General features: G+C 42.0%; 1 protein-coding gene across 1 annotated transcript; it reads right to left on the bottom strand.

Annotated features, from left to right (window-relative positions):
• Nucleotides 1–15,771: 15,771 nt before the first annotated feature.
• On the bottom strand, nucleotides 15,772–17,133 carry LOC148033591 (microbial Terpene synthase-like protein 13). The gene has a single exon (XM_087680939.1). It carries the CDS (start codon nucleotides 17,131–17,133, stop codon nucleotides 15,772–15,774), a length of 1,362 nt encoding a protein of 453 aa, XP_087537065.1.
• Nucleotides 17,134–22,140: the final 5,007 nt, after the last annotated feature.

Below are 22,140 nucleotides of genomic sequence, written 5' to 3'. Positions count from 1 at the left end.
TTGGTTTTGAACGATTAGATATAGAGATGACATACCACCATCGGTTATTGTTTACCATTGGATGATACACAACCTGTATTTGAAAAACAAAAGCAAGAAACTTAAATACTTATTATATTGTGTATATGTATCACATGTATACATATTAAAAAATTAGCCTTTGCATATATACTTGCTCGCATTGTTGAGGTAGTACTAATGTGTCATTCTTGTTTTGATGAAATTATGTAGAGTCAATGATTACAAAACCACTTGGATGACGTCTGATTGTGCAATGCTCACCATTTGTTACCACTTCTTTAAACCACTTCACATCCAGTACATATATAAAGAATCGTCTGAAGTCAAGCTTCAGAATATCTTGGATCAAGCCACAATAACCTTCCATGGTACCATTGGCATCCTCGAAGTGAGCAAGGACACCACAATCTTGGGTATTTCTCTTTTCATCTATACGTTGAGTTCGAAGATGTTTACCCTCACACCAAAGTGCATTGAATAATGTGCACTAGTAGTAAAAGATAAAAGATCAAACATGTCAATTATTTATATAAAGTAAAACTTATAGAAACAAATTAATTGATAGTATGTCTCACCTTTGATAAGAAACCTCGTGCGTATTCCCACTCTTCTTGAGATATATTAATTTCTTCCTCTTTTTGCATTCTCTCCATTTCCTCATGTAACCAATCTATATCAATATGACTTGGGAGCGCATTTAGATGATCTAGAAATGAGACATTACGTCCATATCTAGTGCGAAATTCTTGTCTTTTGCTTTTTCTTCTTGCCCTTGCTTCATTATATAGTGTTACCCATTTGCTCATTACATCACTATTGAGCATACAAAAACTATTTAACTTACGAAGTTCTTCTTTTGTTAGCACTTTACTCATTTCTTTTCCTTGAGGTATTATAGAGGTCATCCTCAAGTCTTCATCATCTTTCCATAGTCGTGGTTGAGAGGGATCCACTTTAGCAATATATTTAGAGATATAAACAAGGGATGATTGCACTAACCAACCCTGAGCCATGCTTCCCTCAGGCCGTGCTTTTTGCCTCAAAATCTTTCAAGGTTTTCATGAAGTGCTCAAGAAAAAACATCCACCTTACATGAACTGTCCCACAAAGTGCGATCTCATCAATCAAATGTACGAGTAAATGTAATTGAGTAGTCAAAATGGATCGAGGAAAAATTTCATCCACCAAAAAAACCACCTCAACAGATAATACTCGAGCATCTTGCAATGTGTTTGGATCAATTTCCTTCGAGCTCACATATCTGTCAAGATGTATTTGAGAATTGTTTATTTTTGTGTAGAAATTCAAAGATATATAATGAAAAAATACAATGTATACACACCTCACAAGCTCTCCTATCTTATAAATGATATCACCTACATCTTTGGATACACAATGGGATATGCTAGTAGGAAGTACGAACTGAATGTAAACAATATTCATAGATCAAATGATTAGTTGAGGAAAAAGTCATCATACCCCAAAAGTTTACACATAGTTACTCCACTAATTACTATATTCATGGTTAGAGATACCCTTACTTGAATCATTTTGTGCCAATTGTGGGACTTCAAACCAAATAGTTGCTCCACACCTCTTTTCTTTTTCTTTATGAAGGCTCCCTTGAGACATCTCATATATCCTGTGGGTGTTCGAAAGCTATATATTTGTTCCTTCACTATTTTTTCATCGTTCTTTGACAGCATCCAAGGTGCGTGGGATAGATCAATCTTTCCTCTGGGTCCAATGCATGGCCAGGCTCGTCTCATGCAACCAATGTTACGTAAATCCTCCCTTACATTGACTGAATCACGAGCCCCTATCAAGTGATCCCATAATGTAGATACAACATTTTTGAATATGTGCATGGGGTCCAACAGGTGATTGATCTTGAGTTCAGTCCAGTACGGAAGATGAAAAAATATAGAGAACCTAACAAACAAATAATATGTTATGTAAACAATTCATCATGCTAAATACTTTAAAGTCAATCGAGAGAAATGCACTTCTTACTGACTCATGCCGAGTGGAGGGTGGCTGTCGGCATTAATCCATCTTTCCTTCCAATCTCGAATGGTTAAAGATTGTGGAGTCATTCCATTAGTAGGGAGAACATATTTGGGATGGTCAATAGGAAGAAATCGATGATGATTGTCGTAGATAACCTTCTTTAAACGTGCCGTCCTAGAGGAAACTAGAGAGGGACCGCAAATAGGACATGCATGATATCCTAATGTGGTTAAACCTGTAAAAATAAGTGAATTAATAAAATGCAATTGATTCAAGTCTTGAATTTCAAATATAGAGTTATATACATGTACCTGAACACTCTCCGTATCCTGGAAAGTCATGCATGGTCCACAACAACATGGCCTTCAATGTGAAATCTCTAGAGGATACAAATGCGCTTGTATCTTGCACCTCAATACCTTCCTATAACATTTCTAACTCTTCAATCAAAGGATCTAAGTAAATGTCCATGTTTTTAACCTTGTGCTTTCTAGGAATCAGAAGGGACAATGTTACATGTCCCTTTTTAATTGCCATGGATGGAGGAATATTATAGTTCACCAATACCACTGGCCATACACTGTATGATGTGCTTTTGATGCCAAATGGATTGATTCCATCCATACCTAAACCAAATCTCAAATTTCTTGGCTCTTCTTTGGAAACGGGCCACAAATTATCTATATGTTGCCATGCCGGTGTATCTGTAAAATATTACACGGCGCAGCGAACAGAATCTGAGAAAGAGATAGAGAGTACACAACAGATAAGAGGAGAATCAGTAAAATTCTTTAACTCCAAACAACTGATACAAAGATGGCTCTGTCCACCCGTGCGCTTCCACTGTGTGAAGCTTAGATGGCGATCTAGACAGAAGATAGGTGAAGAGCTTAAGGCTAGCTGGAACAACAACTCTGACTGGGTGAAAGATGAGTGTGAGATGGCTGCGAAGGGGTTTAGCTTTTATAGCCCGCGAAGGTCGTTAGGTCGGCCTGCTGACCGACCTACCATATGAGCCTCCACTAGTCGGCCAGGGAATATTCCAGGGAATATTCCCTTTACCATCGGGCCGGGGGCGCTGCCCCCGGACCCCCGCCAGGGGGGCCGCTGGCCCCCCTGGGACCCCCCAGCCAGGGGCCGCTTCCGCGGCCCCCGGACCCCACAATAGGGGCCCCTTTTAACTCCCTTACCACGCAACTCAATGCAATGTGCCTCGAGTTGCTACCAGCTTAACCACTCCATCTAACCCAAAGATTAGACCCACAACAGTCACCTTTTTGCCATCCGGTCACATAGACCTCATCTGATATACAAGTCAGGACTCAACCAATGTCCGGGCTCACATTTGGCTTCTCCTCATAATGGGGGCCTTACAACTTTGAGCACCATGGATCATTGGTAGCACCTAATGAGGGTGGGGCATTGATCATATCTAACACCCCCCCTCAATGTCCACCCATAGGTGAACTATCTCCTCGGCCCAATGCCGAGTCTCTGAAGATGAACTTGAAGCAGATCCTTCGTAAGTGCTTTGGTGAAGATATCTGCTCCATTCTCCTCTGTTGGACAGTAGACCAATTCCACTATCCCATCCTCCATCAAATCACGCACATAGTGATACTGGATCTCTATATGTTTGGTGCGTGCATGAAACACTGGATTTTTGGCAATGGCGATGCAACTCTGATTGTCACATCTCAGCACAGTTGGTTCTTCATCCTGCACTCCCATATGCCATAGAATCCTTCTCAACCATACGGCCTCACATGCAGCAAAACAAGCTGCCTTGTACTCTGCTTCGGTAGAAGACAATGCCACTGTTGGTTGCTTCTTACTAATCCAAGAGAAAATTCCTGAACCCAGAGAGAAACAATAACCAGAAACTGACTTCCTGGAATCAATGTCTCCTGCCCAATCTGAGTCACAGTTCCCCACAAGAGAAGTTCCGAAACTGTATGTGATACCATAGTCAAGAGTTTTCTTCAAGTATCTGAGCACCCGCATCCCAGCCTTCCAATGACTCTCATGAGGTTTGTTTGAGAACCTGCTCAAAACACCAACAGCAAAACTGATATCTGGTCTGGTGTTACACAAGTAGATTAGACTGCCGACCAACCTCCTATACCTCCCAATGTCTGCTAGTGCTGATGTATCCTCAACGGATAACTTTACATTCACCTCCATAGGTGTAGCTATCTCCTTGCACTCGGTCATGCCAAATGCCTTCAAGATCTCCCATGCATACTTCTTCTGAGAGATGAAGATCTTTCCTGGCTCTTGCCAGACTTCAATCCCCAAACAATAGTGCAGCAAGCCCAAGTCTGTCATTTCAAACTCAAAACTCAAAGCCTTTCGAGTTTGGTTGATCATATCTTCATAGTCACCTGTAATAAGAAGGTCGTCCACATATAGGACAATCACTGCAGACTTTTTACCATCCCTGTAAACATACAAGTTAGCATCTGAGGCACATCTTTTGAAGTTTAGGTTTAAAAAGAACCTATCTATCCGTTGGTACCATGCTCTGGGGGCTTGTTTCAGCCCATACAATGCCTTCTTCAGTTTACACACTTTGTTCTCAGAATGGGGGGCCTCAAACCCTGGTGGCTGAGCCACGTACACCTCCTCCTTGAGGTCACCATTTAAGAACGCTGACTTAACATCCATTTGGTACACTGGCCACTTCTTGTGGGCAGCCACTGCAAGTACCGTGCGAATAGTGGTCATTCTGGCAGTTGGGGCAAATGACTCTTGAAAATCAAACCCTTCAACTTGTGAAAATCCTTGGGCAACCAGTCTAGCTTTGTACTTTTCTAAGGTACCATCAGCCTTGTACTTTACCTTCCAGATCCACTTGGTGCCAATAATCTTCCGCTTTGCTGGCCGATCCACTAGCTCCCAAGTGTCATTCTTCATTATGCTGTCATACTCCGCCTGCATAGCAGCCTTCCATGATGGATCTGCAAGTGCTTCTTCTAAGTCAGTTGGCTCCTTTACTTCTCTCATAATCTCAACCATCAAGGCCATGTTGACTATGTGAGCAGAAGCCCTCCTTTGCTCCTCTATTCTCTGAGACCTCCTTGGTCCGTCTGCCTTCTCCTCAACAGATGCAGGCATAGGATTATTGTGGTCATAGAGCTGCTTCACCCAGCGCGGCAATGGCTTTTCCGGTGGGGTGATGTCAGGTTGGTGAACTTTTTCCTCATCATCTGAAGATGATGCTTCCTCCTCCTTAAGGATAGGGATAGCTCTCGGGACAGGTTCATAGTGGACTACTTCTTCGCTTGATGATAAAGTGGAAGACCTTGCCTTCTCCTCCTCCACTGTATGCGGCTCCTCCTTGAACACCACATCACGGCTCGCGATGATCTTCTTTGCCTCTTGGTCATATAACTTGTAAGCCTTCTGCTCATCACTATAACCCAAGAAGATACATTTTCTGCTTTTTGGTTGTAACTTGTTTCTCTTCTCATCTGGAACATGTGCATAACATTCACATCCAAAAATTCTGAAATGTGAAACAGATGGTTTCTTACCAGTGTAAGCCTCATGAGGTGTTTTTCCCTTGAGAGCCTTTGTGTAGCTCCGATTTAGAATGTAGACTGCAGTATTAACAGCTTCAGCCCAAAAATGGTTAGGCAATCCCTTGCCCTTTAGCATGCATCTTGCCATCTCCACAATGGTACGATTCCTGCGTTCCACAACACCATTCTGCTGAGGTGTGTGAGGCGTCGTCAATTGACGCTTGATCCCTTTGCTCTTGCAAAAGCCTTCAAACTCCTTTGAGTTGAACTCACCACCACCATCTGTTCTAAATTTCTTCACACTTTTCCCTATTTCATTCTCAACAAGTATTAGCCATTCTTTAAACTTACCAAAAGCTTGAGCCTTATCACGAAGGAAGTACACCCACATCTTCCTACTGTAGTCATCGACAATCAACATAAAATAAGAAGATCCCCCCAAGGCCTGTGTAGGCATCTTACCACACAAGTCAGCATGCACCAACTCTAGAGGAGCATGTGCTCTATTCTTGCTTTCTTGTGGAAATGCCTTTCTCTGTTGCTTGCCCATCATACAAGCTTCACATGGTTCCTTCAATTCAGCTATTGTAGGTAGGTGAGCAACCATACCTTGCTTTTGCATCTCCTTCAATACTGCAAATCCGATGTGTCCAAACCTTTCATGCCAAAGCTTACTTGTGCCCACTCCAGCGGTGGCTGTAAGAGCACTTAGCTCATACAGGTTGTTCCTCCTTTCTCCTTTGCCAACAATTGTGCCAGCACTATCAATAATTTCTGCACCTGTCTTCTTGAACCTTACTTCATGACCAAGATCAGTTATGGCAGCAACTGATAAGAGATTTCTTCTGATTTCGGGAACATACAACACATTTGAAAGCTTTTTGACTTCACCATTTGCAGCAACAAAAGAAATAGTACCTGTGCCCGTAGCAGGGCATTTAGCATCATTTCCAACCGTCACAGTGATGGATTCTTGTAGAGGCTGCATAGAACTGTATAGACCTTTCTTGTTGGTCATGTGACGGGAGGCCCCACTATCCAACACCCAAGAGTCAGTGGTAGATTCTTCTTGCGCCGAGGAGCACACTTCCTCAATGGTCGCCATGAATAATTCCAACTCTGCTTCAGCCGTATTGGCTGTCTCTTTCCCTTTACTTTTAAGGGTACCATTCTTTTCATCTGCCTTCTTGACACGACAATCTGCAATTGCATGTCCTTTCTTCTTACAGTAGAAGCACTCTCCTTGAAACTTCTTCTTGCCGCCCTTCTTCTTTTTGTCACCATCATTTTTGGTGGAGGAAACACCTTTGCCTTTTGCATTGGCAGAGAATGCAGCATCTCCATTGTTGCTTCCTTCTCGGGCTTTCAGCCTCAACTCCTCCTCCATTAATAATGCACAAAACTCCTCAAAAGTCAAAGCTTGAGGTCTCACCTGAGTATTAAGGGCAGTTACTAGTCCATCAAACTTTTGTGGACAAATCCGAAGACACCTCCGAGCTAGCTCTTCGCTAGTCTTTTGTATCCCAGCGCCAGCCATCTGGTCGCGCAGATTCTTAATCCGAGTGATGAATGCTTCAACCGTCTCTCCTTCAGCAAACTTCTCCGCTGCTAGTTGATTCTCCAAGTTTTGAATCCTTGTTTGGTTTCGTGTTTCATACTGACTCCTTAGTACATTCCAAGCCTCTGACGCTTTGGTTGTATGCTGAATCAGAGTCAAAACACTGTCAGAACAGCTTGTAACTAAGGCACACAATGCATCTGCATTCCTTCGTTTCCAAGCTCGTAGAAGATCTGCATTCGGAGGAATCATCACACTAGGATTTGATGGGTCGGGGGTAGGCTGTGGTTCTGCGTCAGTCCCCAGCACAGTCTCCAGAAGCTCATAAGAATCAAGGATAGTAGTAATTTTGAACTTCCACAAGGTGTAGTTTGTACCATCTAACTTGCCTTCGCTGAAGGTTGGTGGACGAATCCTCAGTGTTTGAATAGCCGGTACAGCAGCACCACCTCCTGCACCGCTTCCTGATGCGCCAGAACTGCTTCCCGGAGTCGACATCGTTTCTCTTTGCTGTTGAAGCCTTTGCCTCTTGCACTCTCTCCGATCTCTAGAGCCCCCTGGGCTCTGATACCATGTAAAATATTACACGGCGCAGCGAACAGAATCTGAGAAAGAGATAGAGAGTACACAACAGATAAGAGGAGAATCAGTAAAATTCTTTAACTCCAAACAACTGATACAAAGATGGCTCTGTCCACCCGTGCGCTTCCACTGTGTGAAGCTTAGATGGCGATCTAGACAGAAGATAGGTGAAGAGCTTAAGGCTAGCTGGAACAACAACTCTGACTGGGTGAAAGATGAGTGTGAGATGGCTGCGAAGGGGTTTAGCTTTTATAGCCCGCGAAGGTCGTTAGGTCGGCCTGCTGACCGACCTACCATATGAGCCTCCACTAGTCGGCCAGGGAATATTCCAGGGAATATTCCCTTTACCATCGGGCCGGGGGCGCTGCCCCCGGACCCCCGCCAGGGGGGCCGCTGGCCCCCCTGGGACCCCCCAGCCAGGGGCCGCTTCCGCGGCCCCCGGACCCCACAATAGGGGCCCCTTTTAACTCCCTTACCACGCAACTCAATGCAATGTGCCTCGAGTTGCTACCAGCTTAACCACTCCATCTAACCCAAAGATTAGACCCACAACAGTCACCTTTTTGCCATCCGGTCACATAGACCTCATCTGATATACAAGTCAGGACTCAACCAATGTCCGGGCTCACATTTGGCTTCTCCTCATAATGGGGGCCTTACAACTTTGAGCACCATGGATCATTGGTAGCACCTAATGAGGGTGGGGCATTGATCATATCTAACAGTATCTGCAGGGATCCTCCATTTTCCATCACTTGAACGATGAGACTAGCATGCCGTGACATGAGCTTTCCAATAGACTTACACTTGAACATAAGTTTTATACATGGAACAATCGGAAAATGTCGCAAAACCTTACGAGGCACATCCATTGACTTCATCTCCACTTCGTATCTTGATTCGCCACAAACAGGACACTCTCGTGCGAACTCATGAATCCCACGAAATAAGACACAATCATTGACACATGCATGGATCTTGACATAATTGAGGTCTCCCAGAGATGTTAAGTAATGTCTTGCTTGCTCTCTCTTAGTTGGCAATTTGTTTCCTTTTGGAAGCATTTGTGATAATAACCTACATATATTTTTAAAAGTGACTTAAAAAACCACCAACATATATTTCTGCCTGATTTTAAAATAGAACAATTAATATTATGATTCATAAGCCAAACTGAATTGATACCTACTTCAATAACGCATCCAAACTAATATTACTCCATCCATAAATTGTTTGCAAGTTAAGTATCTCGAGGGACGCACGAAGAACGGAGTACGTACAACCTTCATACAACGGAGTAGATGATGCTACATATAGTGGATCATCTGGCTTCATAGAGTGACCTTCTCCCTGAACCGGTTGCGAAAATAGATGGTGTACCATGTTGTCCAAAATCTCATCCTCTACGACTTGATGGGGCATTTCATGAGGGCTACTATCATGGTCGTGAGTCTCTACTCTTCTTGAAGACTATGCCTCCTCGCATCAACGTTTTGCAGACAGCCTCTCGACGCCTGGGAGGGAGCATCTGAGGATGTGGCACCGCATCCTGCTCAACCACAAAAGGGAGTTTCATGTACGTTGATATATATTGAGTAACATAGACTAGCAATCTTAGTGGTAAAAAAAACAATGAATACCGGTGATTTTTCTCGGTCCCATTCTCCATACAAGCTCAGGTGTGACATTGCAATTCGACGTGCTCGAAAAATACACCCTCGACAATGATCACACATGCATTTAATTTTTCGTCGTAGCCATGCATCTCGATTATGAAGACGTAATGTTTTATCCTCACTTGAGGATGTGCTCATTGACTCATCAGCATGCATTGCACTAGGTGATGATGACGACATGATTAAACCTAATTCATGACAACATCAAAATATTTGTCATTCATATGTTTATATAAAAACTTAAAGCTAGCGTATTAATTATTCTGAGATCTCAATTTTAAATACACAAAACTCATCATAAATACATTAAAACTTATGATAAGAATTCACTATCAAAACTTATCTTAAAAACAAAAAATTATGATAAAGCCTAAATGCGCGTCTATATCCGCGTTTACGTACGCGTCTATATTAGCGTCTATTTGCGCGTCTATGTCCGCGTCTATACTCACGTCTACATGAACAATAGACGTGCATATACACGGAAAAATAGACGCACACGTCAAAATTCAAACCATACTTAAATCATTTCTTTTCAAACTACGCCTTTTCTTTCCTGCGTTTTTTGCGGTTCTGAAGCTTGAGTTTAGCCAACATGCAGTCTCTTCATGCCTCACCTAGTCTCTTTATGCCTCACCTTCTCATGACTCACCTCTTCTTTCATTTCAAACACACAAGAAGAAAAAAAAAACCAAGGAGAGGAAGAAAGAGAGAACAAGAGAGAGGAGAACAAGAAGAAGTAGCAAGCAAGCAAGCAAGCATCAAGGGAGGGTAACTTACCAAGGAGAGGAAGAAGGAGAAGGAAGAAGCGCCACCACCCACCACACCAAACACCCAAGGTGAGTCTCTCTCTTTCTCTCTCTCTCTCTCTCTCTCTCTCTCTCTCTCTCTCTCTCTGCTATGTCTGTGTATTAGGATTTCTGATTCCATTCTGTATTGCATTTTGTAAATCATCAATGGCGGTCATCGGACTAAAATCAGCCGACTGAGCGCGTCTGCTAGCGCGTCTACATTTCAGTGTAGACGCAGGTATAGACGTGAAAAAATGTTTCCTCTCATTGCATCTGAGGACGCGTCTTAGAGCGTATGTGCTGGTGCGTGTGCTCTGCAGTCTACACGCTATAATACACGCGTGCGCAGAGCATTGACCTAAAATATGCATCTGACAACGCGTCTATACTGCATCTCAGATGCGAATATAGACGCGTTGAACAGAGGGTTGACTTTCGAAACGCGTCTGAGAGCGCATCTAACCTGTAATTTAGACACGGTTATACACGCGCCAGCTCTCCCAGCTCTGATAAAAAACAATATATTTTTGCAATGATGAATGTGACCAATCCCATGTTTGTGTTTATTAGTTTTCTTGTTTATGAAAAGCATTAGCACTTAAGTTTTATGCTCAATGTCTAAAGAAAGCTCTTTGAAAATGAAGGTAATATATGATTTTTTGTATGTAAACAAATTTGTCTTTTTCCTGTGTTTTTTTTGCAGATGTCGTATCCTGGTTCATCTAGCAATGACCCGGATTTGGATCGCATGAATGATACATTGGCCTCGTTTGGCAGGGGATCAATGCATTTTTTGGAGGTTTTCCTAGTAGGGAAGACTTCATGGGAGAGATGACCAAACACCTTGGCCGCTCTCCCACAGCGGACGAGGTGTTTAGTGTCATGTTTGGAATGCCTCTGACGTCTTTGCCTGGCACTACTTCCCAAACTCCAATTGCAGGTACTTCACATGCAGGTACTCCATATGCAGGTACTCCATGTGCAACACCTATACGTGCATCGGTTGAAGCACAAGCGTCAGCCGATGCATGTGCATCTGTAGAAGCACGTGCATCCAGCGAGGCAGAGGATAGTCGACAGAGAGGGAGGAGGGAGAGTCGAGGGGGAGAACGAGGCATGTGTGGGGATTGCCTAGGAGGTGGCGAGCGATCACCCTCACCAATAGATCACGTAGAGGAGCTTGTATGCCAGTACTATAGAGTTACAGATACTGGTGGCATCTTCCATGATGATGAAGGAAGGGATGTAATGGCGTACATAAGGAGCGTCGTGTATGCGACGTATAACGATTGTTTCATGCACTTCAAAAATCAGAAAAGCGGCTTGTGGCAGGAGGTGTTGAGGGCAGTCCATAGGAGGTACCCAAATCCTGAGATTTAGCGATTCTCGGATGATTGGGGACGCACAAAAGTGAGGGATTTACTTCATAACAAAAGATCTCACCTCATGACACGTGCCAGGGACTCATTGCGGAGGCAGGAGGAGGGGCATGGAGCCTCTAGCCAACCACCTATGTGCCACCGCATAGAGTGGAAGAAAGCCAAGAAGGAAGCAGCAGAGAAAGTGAAGAGTCACCAGCACGCAGAGGCGCAATGGATCCAAATGAAAACCATGGGATCGTCGCATTACGGATCGGGCGGCAGAGAGTTGTGGGAGGTAGAGTTTGTAAGTATATTTTGATTTCTAGTTTTTTAAAATTTATATTTTTTTCAATTCTTTATATAATTTGTTCTAATACATTGTGTCTCATTATTATTTGTATATATCATAATTGTTTTGCAGACTACTATCATTGGTAGGATACCTACTCCTAGAGAGGTAGGTTACCATCGAGGCCATAACCGCACAGCCACATGGCTTCACTTCTATGAGGAGGGTCTCATCACTAAGGACCAATACAACCGGGCTATGAGGATTTGACAGCCAGAGGAGGTATGTTTTTCTTACTTTCCTATTAAAAGTATAGCTAATTATAACTTTTTCTCCACCATGTCTACGTAAGCAACCTTGATCTTTTGTGTGTGTAGGCGAACTCGGATGTGGAGCACAGCGAGGAGGGGGATAGCGACACTATTAGCCATGGTGGTACTAGCGAAGATGTTTCTTCTTTAGATTCGTAGAGGAGCACCATACCTCCTCTATGGCCTTGTTTTCTTGTATATGTATGATCCATCTTTGAGCCTACTTCTTGCGGCCACGCTTTAGGTCGCAAGCACTTAAACTTCCCATGTAAATGCTTTTAATCTATAATGAATACATGGACTTTTATTTTCAATTCTCGTGCTTTTAGATCCATTGTTTTTTTCCCAAATGCACAATTTGATGTATGGGAGGGGAAAAAAAAACCAGAAAGCAACCATATGCTCTCTGGTTTTTTTTTTCAGTTTTGTTTTGTGCGTCTATCCGCGCGTCTAAATTGCAGAAAATGCGCGTTTATAAGCGTGTTTACAATGCAGAGTACACGCACTTATACATGCGCTAGATAATTCAAATTTTTTTTAAAAAATTAAATATCTTTTTTTTTAATGAGATTTTTTGTTTTCCGTTCGCGTCTACAGGTGGTTGTAAAAGCACGTCTATAAGCGTGTCTATATGCCCGTCTAACTGCAAAATAGACGCGCTAATAGATGCACAAAATAAATTAAATAAATAGCAATTTTGGTTTATTATGCGCTTGTATTCACGCGTGTATATGTGCGTCTATCATGCGTCTATTTTCGCTTGTAAATTCATTCATACATGCGATTATAGACGTGATACGGTAGACGCGCCCGTAAGATTTTCTCTATATTAAAATATCGCATCTAAAAGTGTGTCTATGAGGTCTTTTTGTTGTAGTGGAAGTTCTCACTGTTTGATTGTTTTTTTGTGAAATTGGAGTGGAAGAAAATTCTACAAAAATTTATTTTGGAAAGTCTCCCAAGTAGTATGACAATCAATGCTTTTGTGGACAACAGTCCACCATAAGGATGCTCTGTCCACTAAATGATTAGTGACATGCTTAATTTTGTCTTTTTCAGCATACTGTTCTTCATGGAAATAATCATCAAATTGGTTGATAAAAGCAAGTACAATCTTTCCATCACGTGACCCATTGAAAGTACGAAATTTAAAATTTCTTTTACTTATCTTTGTTTCTTTCGGAATAGATTGCGCTTCAAGTGTCACATCGATCGTACATCGTATAATATTTTTAGATTGCGGTCCATCTTGATTGGTAGTAGATCGTTGCAGACTAGTCAATTGACCTTGCAAAGTTTGACGTGCTCTTTGTTTCTCTTGAAGCTGCATCATAATTAGATCCAGTTTTTGCTCCATTGTTGGTTCAAGTAAATCGCATTCGGCCATAAAATATTTCATATTTTGATTGGTCATCCTATAAAATTTTAAACAACCTCACACACTCGAAATCCTGTTAGCAAGATGAGCGTAGCTCAAGTTCAGGATTACAAGGCTTGTTTTTTTTTTGTGGCTTTTGATGATCTTTCTTCTTCACGGGTATGGAAATTGATGTCGTCCTTCTTCCAAAAGGATATGTCATCTGTATAGACTACGTATAGTAGTCTGTGTGCTGGAACTTAGCTCTGTCAGAGTACAGGTACGAATGAGGGCTTGCAGAGAAGTTAAAACCGGCTCAGGAGTTGCTGTGTATGAACTCCTACTATGGGAGAGACTTAGAATCCTTGGGAATTTAGCCTTTAGAGCTTAATAAGCTTTAAGCTTAAAGCTCTTTAAAAACAAAAAAACATTTTCAGTCGAAATCGAATTGACCAGGACGTCAATATAAGTTGGACAACGCCGTCGAATGGCAGTTCATCTTGCCGCCGCAGCGTTGTGAATTTCCAAGTGCTAAGCTTTTTTTAAAAGCTTAAGTTAAGCTTTATCACTAAACAAACTGGAAGTCTCTGAGAAGAAATAGACTTAACAATTGGAACTTTTCGGATGGTTTTCTACTTATAGAGGCTGGTCCTTCGCGATCTGAGTGCAAAGCAGGGGGTTTTTCACCGTCAAGAACGTGTTGGTTTTGACGGATTGTTATGAGACTGACTGTAGAGCTCAATCGTTCCAAGAACTTCGCCTTTACACGAGATGGTAAGCGATTGAAAGCCCTCGATCTCAGCTTCGCTGTGACACCAGTGGTGCGTAAATCGGATGCCGTATGCGTACGTAGCGAGCGTCGAAAGGTCCCTAAGATCAAAGAAATCTACTTTTTGCTCAAAAACCAAGAGAGAAAATTTGCATGACATGAAGCAAGAAGATCCATTAGGTACAATCTCCCTCCATGCCTTGTGTGAGCACTCCATAAAGCATGTATTTAATATATTATTCATCTCCAAGCTAAAAAATAGCCCAAATTTACAATTAGCACGCTTTAACTTTTATGTTTGCTTTTTTCCAAATAAAGAATAAAGCGGTTGGACGCCCAAAGAGTCGAGTTGTGCCTAAATAAAATATCCAATAATGAATATTTAAATCGTACGCCCATGCGCATACAAAATAGTAAATATATGTCAAGCGCTTTAATAAATAAGCGTGTCAAAATAAATATTGACGTCACACCTAAGATGTGCGCCCATAAAAAATGATAATTTCTTTTAAATAATTTGAATACACGCTATCACCCAGTGCTTCCAAGCGCTACCGTCACCTGCTCTACACATCAACTGAAGCATTCACAATTATTAGAAAATAATAAAATTAAACTAGCAAAAGTGAATACCTAGCAGTCTTTAGCTACAAAATAAATAAATAGGTTGGAACTCAATCCTAACCTTAATTTATTATGAGTGCACACTCTAAACTCATAAATGTCCATTAATTTAAATATGTATTTTATGGAATCATCCACTTGCACATTAAATTAACGAGACGTCCGAAAAGGACAGGCGTCCCCATCGACTTTTCGCACAAGGAATCCACCTTGTGTACAAGCCCCAGCAATAAATATAATTTTACGGAATCCACTGCAAAACCTCACGGAATCCACCGTGGAATATGCCTTCTGGCATCATTTCGTGGATCTATAAGGATGGGTTGGTGATCTCAAAAATATGCTTGCTAAGTTTAGTTCAAATTTTAATTATGAGGAGACAATGTTTATTATCTATATGCATGGGTCTTGGATGTGGCTTATAAGTCTTGCAGGGACTTATAGAGAGTAGCACCACTTAGCTCAAGCCTTTCATGAGGGAAATGATGGTGTGAGTTCTATTAAGCTCTAAGCCAACTATTTAGTTATGGTATTAGGACTCAATATATCAATATACACATTATTGGACCTTACGCTATTGAAATTGGCAACAAGGATGAGAGAGTGGATCCTCATATAGATATTGAATTAAAATGCTAGTGTTCTTCGATATAAGGTTCTACCATCTCTTCGTACATAGGCCCAAAAAATAGTACTGCAATCAAAGGTTCGGCAATAGCTGTGGCGCAAGAAAACTTATTCGAATTCAGGCCGGTGCTATTAAACTTAATTATAATAGTGTTGGAGCAACCGGTTCTTTTCCAAATAGGTGGCTGAAAGCCAACGGCAACACAGGTGGGCCGCGGACCGAGCGAGGGGGAACCACTGATAATTAAGGATGGTAACTATGAGCTTGTACTTAGGCCGCCTGAGCGGCTGGTAATTTGCGGTGGGCGAGATGGGGAGTAGCCGTTGCAGTTACAATGGCCTCGCAGGTGGAGAGCTCGAGATTGTGCGCGAGGGCGTCGGGCAGGCGAGCGAGCAGGTTCTTGGAGGCGTAGCTGGCGGTGTAAAGCCCGTGGCGCATGCCGGCGAAGTGGAAGGAGAGGTTGCCGCCCAGCCAGTAGGTGAGGCTTTGGATGTAAGCGTCCAGCTTCTCGCTTACATACAAGGAGGGATCGGAGCCGCTGCGGATGTCCCGGACGAGGCGCACGCACTCCTCGTCCATGTCCTTGACGAGCTGAGAGACGTCGACCATGATTTGGTGGAGATCGGGAGGTGTTACGGCGCCGTGAGTCCCGCTGGAGCTGCTCCTAGAAGCGGCCTCGATGGAGTCCCTGAGGCGGTTGTAGTAGAGGATGGAGACGAGGTTGAAGAAATCTCCGTCCTTATATTCCTTCTCGAAGGAGAGAAGGTCGTTGAGCCAGCAGATGTGGTAGAGGGTGGCATCCCTGAGGCGGAGAAGGAGCGGGTGGGCCAGCGTGCGATCGTCTAGCTCGATGCCGAGGGCGAACTCAATCAGGACATCGCAGGCTCTCCAGCAGCTGGAGTCCCGCCGCAGCCGCTTGTACTCCTCTACGTCAGCCAGGCGCCCGCTCTGCCGGTAGCCCACCTGGGTGGCAGTGGCCCGAAGGAAGTCGCGGAACGTGCCCACGAAACGCTGCTGCTGGCCCACTGGCATGCCGCTCCGCAGATCCGACCACACCTCGCGCGCCGACTCCTCGATGAGGCGGATGGCTAGGCGGGCACGTGCCGAGAGCTGTGTAGAGCTGGTAGCTGCAACTGCTGCGGCGGACTCGTCATCGTCACGATCCTCCAGCACGGCCATGATCCGCGCCCCCAGTAGCGCAGCGGCTGAGGGGTCGGCGGCCATCTCCTGTGGCTCGTCCAACAGGTTGTCCACCATGTGCAGCCACGCCATGAACTTGATAATGGCTGGCATGCGCGAGCTCAGACCGTTGGCGTACGACAGCGTCACGAGGATGTCAAAGCGCGACTTGAGGGCCACGCTCTCCGCGAAGCCGCCGCCTTGACCGGCGCCGCCCAGCAGCAGCATCTCGCCGAAACGAGAGAGGAGCCACTCCTGCGACAGCTGCTTCAGCTGCAGGTAGTCCGGGTGGATTGTCTGCGAAGGAAAGGAGCACTGCACCTCGGGAAGCTCCACGCTTGTGATGGACTTGTCGAGGGGCAGGTCCGTCAGCCCCATCTTCTCCACCGCATCTGCGGGCAGCAGGAGCTTAGCTATGTGAGACAGCACGAATGACGACGTGATCGGAGCCATAGGATTATATGTATATAGCAATGGACGACGAACGATAGGGAGAGCAGCCGGTTTGGTTTTGTAGTTGTTATGGGCTAGCACCAAGTAGCTGGTGCGAGTGTATTGGCAGCAGGTCCCGCGAGTTATGTAGAACCTGACGAGGACTACCAACGGAAACCCGAGAGATCAGAGCGTCGATCGAGCTGCAATTAGCACTGGATTTATACGATCGGGTATGGTAGATGTAGCTGCGTGGGAGAAGAAGAGGTCAAACGTTTGTGACGACAGAACCGCCCGTCGCGCCCTGGGGGCGTCATTTCTTCACATGTTCACGCGACTCAGAGGCTACGCACTTCATGTTGTGCCGATCTTTGAAACACATTCCCACTGCCTGCTCTTTCAAAGATGCTCTTTGAGCATCAACTTTCAAGTGACAAGGATGACAAAATTCACAAAAGCTTTGAAGTTTGAGGGTTAAGGGTTTGAAATTGTGCCCTTGCCAATATTCGGACAATTTCGGAGACATTGTTACACGATTTCCTTGGTAAGACAAACCGTGCGACTTCTTTCCTTTCGCCATAAGTGCATGTGGTGATAGTAGAGTCCACGTTTGAACCGCCAAGATGTAGGGGAAACAGCCAACCTCCGAGCTTGCTTTTCTAAAAAGATGGGAAAATATGTATTATGACCTTAAGAAGATAAATATCTCTTTAAAGCACGTTTCTTAGACTAAGGATATTTTCTTTAAGTATACTTCACCTTATGTATTAAAAATATATAAGTTTGATCTAGTTCAACACTTAAATAAAATATTATGTTTACATTATGCCAACTTAACCAATCTAAATAGTAGAAAACTAAATTAGAGAAAACTAGATTAGACTTAACTAAAATAAAAGTACTACGTGTGTACTCAAAAGTTCAAGCACATAACAAGTAAAAACAATTATCAAGTGCTTATCTTGACATTGCATATAACATGAATAACATAGATTAAAATCTATGATTACATTGGATCACATAACAACTATGAAAAATATTGGACTCTAAATACAAAAAGTTGTTGCTATTGTAATTTATATGTTAAAAGTATGGTAACAAAAAGTTCTTCATGCTACTTATAAGTTATCCAAAAAAAGAGGACATGACAATTGGATATCATATTTTATAAGCAACTAAGAATAAAAATATTGATGTCTAAATACAAAAAGTTATTGCAACTACTATGCACATGTCAAACTTGGTATGATTATACGAAGCTATTCATGTTACTTGGTGCTGCTATACCTCTCAAAAGTATGATCATAAAGAGTTGTTGCTGCTTATAAGCAGTCCAAAAAGAGAGAGAACATGCATAATGGATCGGATATTATATAACTATAAGCAATTGCCAAAAAAAAAGATTAACGTCTAAATACAAAAATTTGTTGTTGCTCTATACTTATCATAAGTAGAAATATGGAAAGTTATTGTTGCTAGTGTGCTTTTGGTGCTGAAAGAGACATAAACATGAGCAAATTTAAAGTGAAGAGAAAGAAGCATGATCTCTCATCACTTTTAACCCAGTTTTGCTTAGAAAAAACTCTTTCACAAGTAGTTGAACTTGTTAGTAACACCACTACAATCTGCCATAATTTGAATAGAGCTGGAAACATTTGCATCCACTCTAATTCAGCACTACATTGCTTCCACGCTTCAAGCAACCCTTTGATGGATAAGACTCAAAGAGATATAAGACAAATCTTTGCAATTCACCTTCACATTTTTTAGAGTGAGCCAAATGTCTCTCTCCTATGCCAAATTTGTCACAAAGTTGTGTGAGATAATGTTGAACTATTTGACCTCGAATTTGTTCATCCCTCCAATAGTTTTTAGGGTAAAATAACTTTACTGTATTTAAAAAATGATTATATTGAAATCTTTCATCAAAGTTAGATATTAATCTCAGAATGAAAGCCTTTGCTAGCCATTTGCATCCATCAAGAGTGATCACTTGTCCTTTACCCACTAATCAAGTAAAGTGCAAGACATATCGATGTCGTATACCTTTTTTATCCTTGAATGAGAATAATACGTTATTCATTGTCTTTGAAAAGGTAGTTAAGTGCTTGGAACCATTTGCAAATGAACTAGTCATATACCAATCCTTCAAGAGACTAATGAGCACATCTATTTCTCTTCCTATCATTGTTATGTCACAATCATTTTCTTGAAACTTCTGATTTAAAATATTAACTTCCTTGAGTACATAGCCATGAGGTGAATAATAGCTAAAAATTTGTTGTTTTTTTGTACATTGTTGGATATTTAGTCTTTCAACATTCCAACAATATAGGTAAAACTTTCACCAACGTAAAACAACAAAAAAACAGCCCAAATAAAGAGCTAACAATAAAACCATCCTTAATATTATTAAAGATAAAACACAACATTTTTACATTTTCATGTTATTTCCACGAGACAACCATCTCATTCCATGAATCCTCATTATCTCATAATTCCTAGGTAAGAAAGACAGCATGAGTTTGTTTACTTTGACTCTTCGAAGACATGAATCCCCTCTTTATTAGCAAAGCTATCAACATGACTAATCTCTACAAAGCATTAGCATGTGTCTTTGGCCACAAGAGCTTCCTTATGGGCAATGCAATGCACCCCAAGAAAATGTGGTACATCCTTAGAAAGCTTAGCAAACAATCCTAATCTTCTTCCAACCATAGAAGTGGCACCATCCGAAACCATATCAACCAATCTAGAGAGTGGAAGATCAAGTTGTTGTAGCACTTTTAAAATACCTTCGTACATAGATTGAGCCTTGCCATCTTCAACCACAATTATTTTTACAAAGGAAGTTTCACAAGGGCCCATTCCCCCATCCTTCAAGTATGTAAAATAAGGAATTAGATGCTTCTCAATAGTGCTTTCATCAATGAGAATAGAAAAAAAAGGACTACCTCCAATCTCTTCCTTCAGTTTTTCCCAATATACCATATACATGATGGCTAAGAGAAATTATTTTCCTAAAGTTGGATTTATGTATGTTGAATACTAAGAAGTAAGAGGCATACTTGGAGTCTTCATATACATATGAAACTTACATTCATCTTCAAATGCTTCTAAAGACATATCTTTCATAGCCATTATATACATGATTTGTATCACAATATTAATTCTACACTTCTCATTATCTACCATAAGTTCCATATGTTTTTCAATATGCTTCACATATTCACTAGCCATAATTTTTTTATGTTCAACCGCTAGCTTATGTGACTCGGATGCATTATGAATAGCTAAGGCTTACTTTTGTATAGTGATGCTACATTTTCCGCCAAAAGGATTAGACATGCTCAATACAATGCACATTGAGCATTTAATCCTTTCCTTACCCTCCTCATCAATAATAGAGTACGACCATGGATACAATAACTTCCATGGTGATGCTAGGAGGCATATTCCACAGTGGATTCCGTGAGGTTTTGCGGTGGATTCCGTAAAATTTTATTACCAAGGCTCATACACAGAGTGGATTCTTTGTGCGAGAAGTCGACGGGGACGCCTATCCTTTTCGGGCGTTTTGTTAATTTAATGTGTAAGTGGGTGATTCCATAGCGGGTGATTTCGCAAAATACATATTTAAATTAATAAACATTTATGAGTTTAGAGTGCGCACTCGTAATAAATTAAGGTTAGGATTGATTTCTAACAAATTTATTTTTGTAGCTGAAGACTGCTAGGTTTGTCAGTTTAATTGTATTATTTTTCTAACAATTGTGAATGCTTCAGTTGATGTGTAGAGCAAGCAGCGGTGGCAATGGGAAGCATTGGAGAATAGCGTGTATTCAAATTATCATCAATTTTTTATGGGTGTGTATCTTAGGCATGGCGCCTATATTTTGTCGCGCTTATTTATTAAAGCGCTTGATATTTATTTATTATTTTTGTATACGCATGGGTGCACGATTTAAATATTTGTATTAGGCATTGTATTTGGGTACTGCTTGACTTCTTGGGCGCCCAATAGATTTAATTCTTTAGTAGCACAAAAGCAAACATAAAAGCTAAAGCGTGCTATTTTGTAAATTGGGCTATTTCTTGAGCTTGAAGATGAATAATATATAAAATACATGCTTTGTGGAGCGCTCACACAAGGCATGGGGAAAGATTGCACCCAATTGGTCTATTGTTCATGTCGTGCAAGCTTTCTTCATTGGTTTTTATGTAAAAAGTAGAGTTCTTTTGTTCTTGGGGACCTTCTGACGCTCACTACACGCGCATACGGCGACCGATCTATGCACCAGTGGTATCAGAGCGAAGGTGAGATCGAGAGCTTCCAATCGCTTACGATCTCGCGCGAAGGCGGAGCTCTTGGAACGATTGAGCTCTACAGTCAGTCTCGTGGTAAACGGTCAATACCAGCGTGTTCTTGGCAGTCAAGAGCCCTCTGCTGTATACTCAGATCGCGAGGGACCAGCCTCTGTAGGTGGAGGATCACGTGGATAGATCCTTCAAGAAGTCGTGGAAGAACAAATAAGAATTTTCCTTCATAGCTTTTAAGCTTTCATAATAAGCTTATAAGCTTCAAAAAGAAGCTTATTAAAATCTTCATTAGTCGTTTTATTCCGCCTACGGTGGCAGTATGAACTGGCCACCGTCGATTCCGCTGAAAACGTCCTCTGGTCCTCAAAAATTAAGCTTAGTCACTAAAGCTTAAAGTTCCAAATCCTCCAAGTTCCTCAAGTTACTAAAGTCTAACAAGTCATCTCAAACAACTACAATAGCGGCAATTCGTATTCAGTTATACACGACCCACTTTACTATTCTCTGGAAGCCCCTGTTCACACCTGTGAATTGACAGAAGCAGATTACAACAATCAATTATCAATACGCAGACTATACGTACAATTATTTTCTTGGAAGATGGTTGTGACATCGAATTTCGCAATCGTAAAGGAGACATACTACAAAAGCCAAACTAATATATATATATATATATATATACAAGCCTTGTAAACCCGCCTTTGAGCT

Source organism: Lygodium microphyllum, chromosome 7, assembly GCF_053477565.2.
Source record: "Lygodium microphyllum isolate KBCC chromosome 7, Lygodium_microphyllum_v1.1.10, whole genome shotgun sequence".
Classification (NCBI taxonomy): Eukaryota; Viridiplantae; Streptophyta; class Polypodiopsida; order Schizaeales; family Lygodiaceae; genus Lygodium; species Lygodium microphyllum.
The sequence above is the reverse complement of the archived record's forward strand: the minus strand, read 5'-3'. Positions and strand labels throughout refer to the sequence as shown.

Excerpts from the sequence above, each read along its gene's own strand:
- LOC148033591 (XM_087680939.1), bottom strand. The coding sequence starts at position 17,133 with ATGGCTCCGATCACGTCGTCATTCGTGCTGTCTCACATAGCTAAGCTC.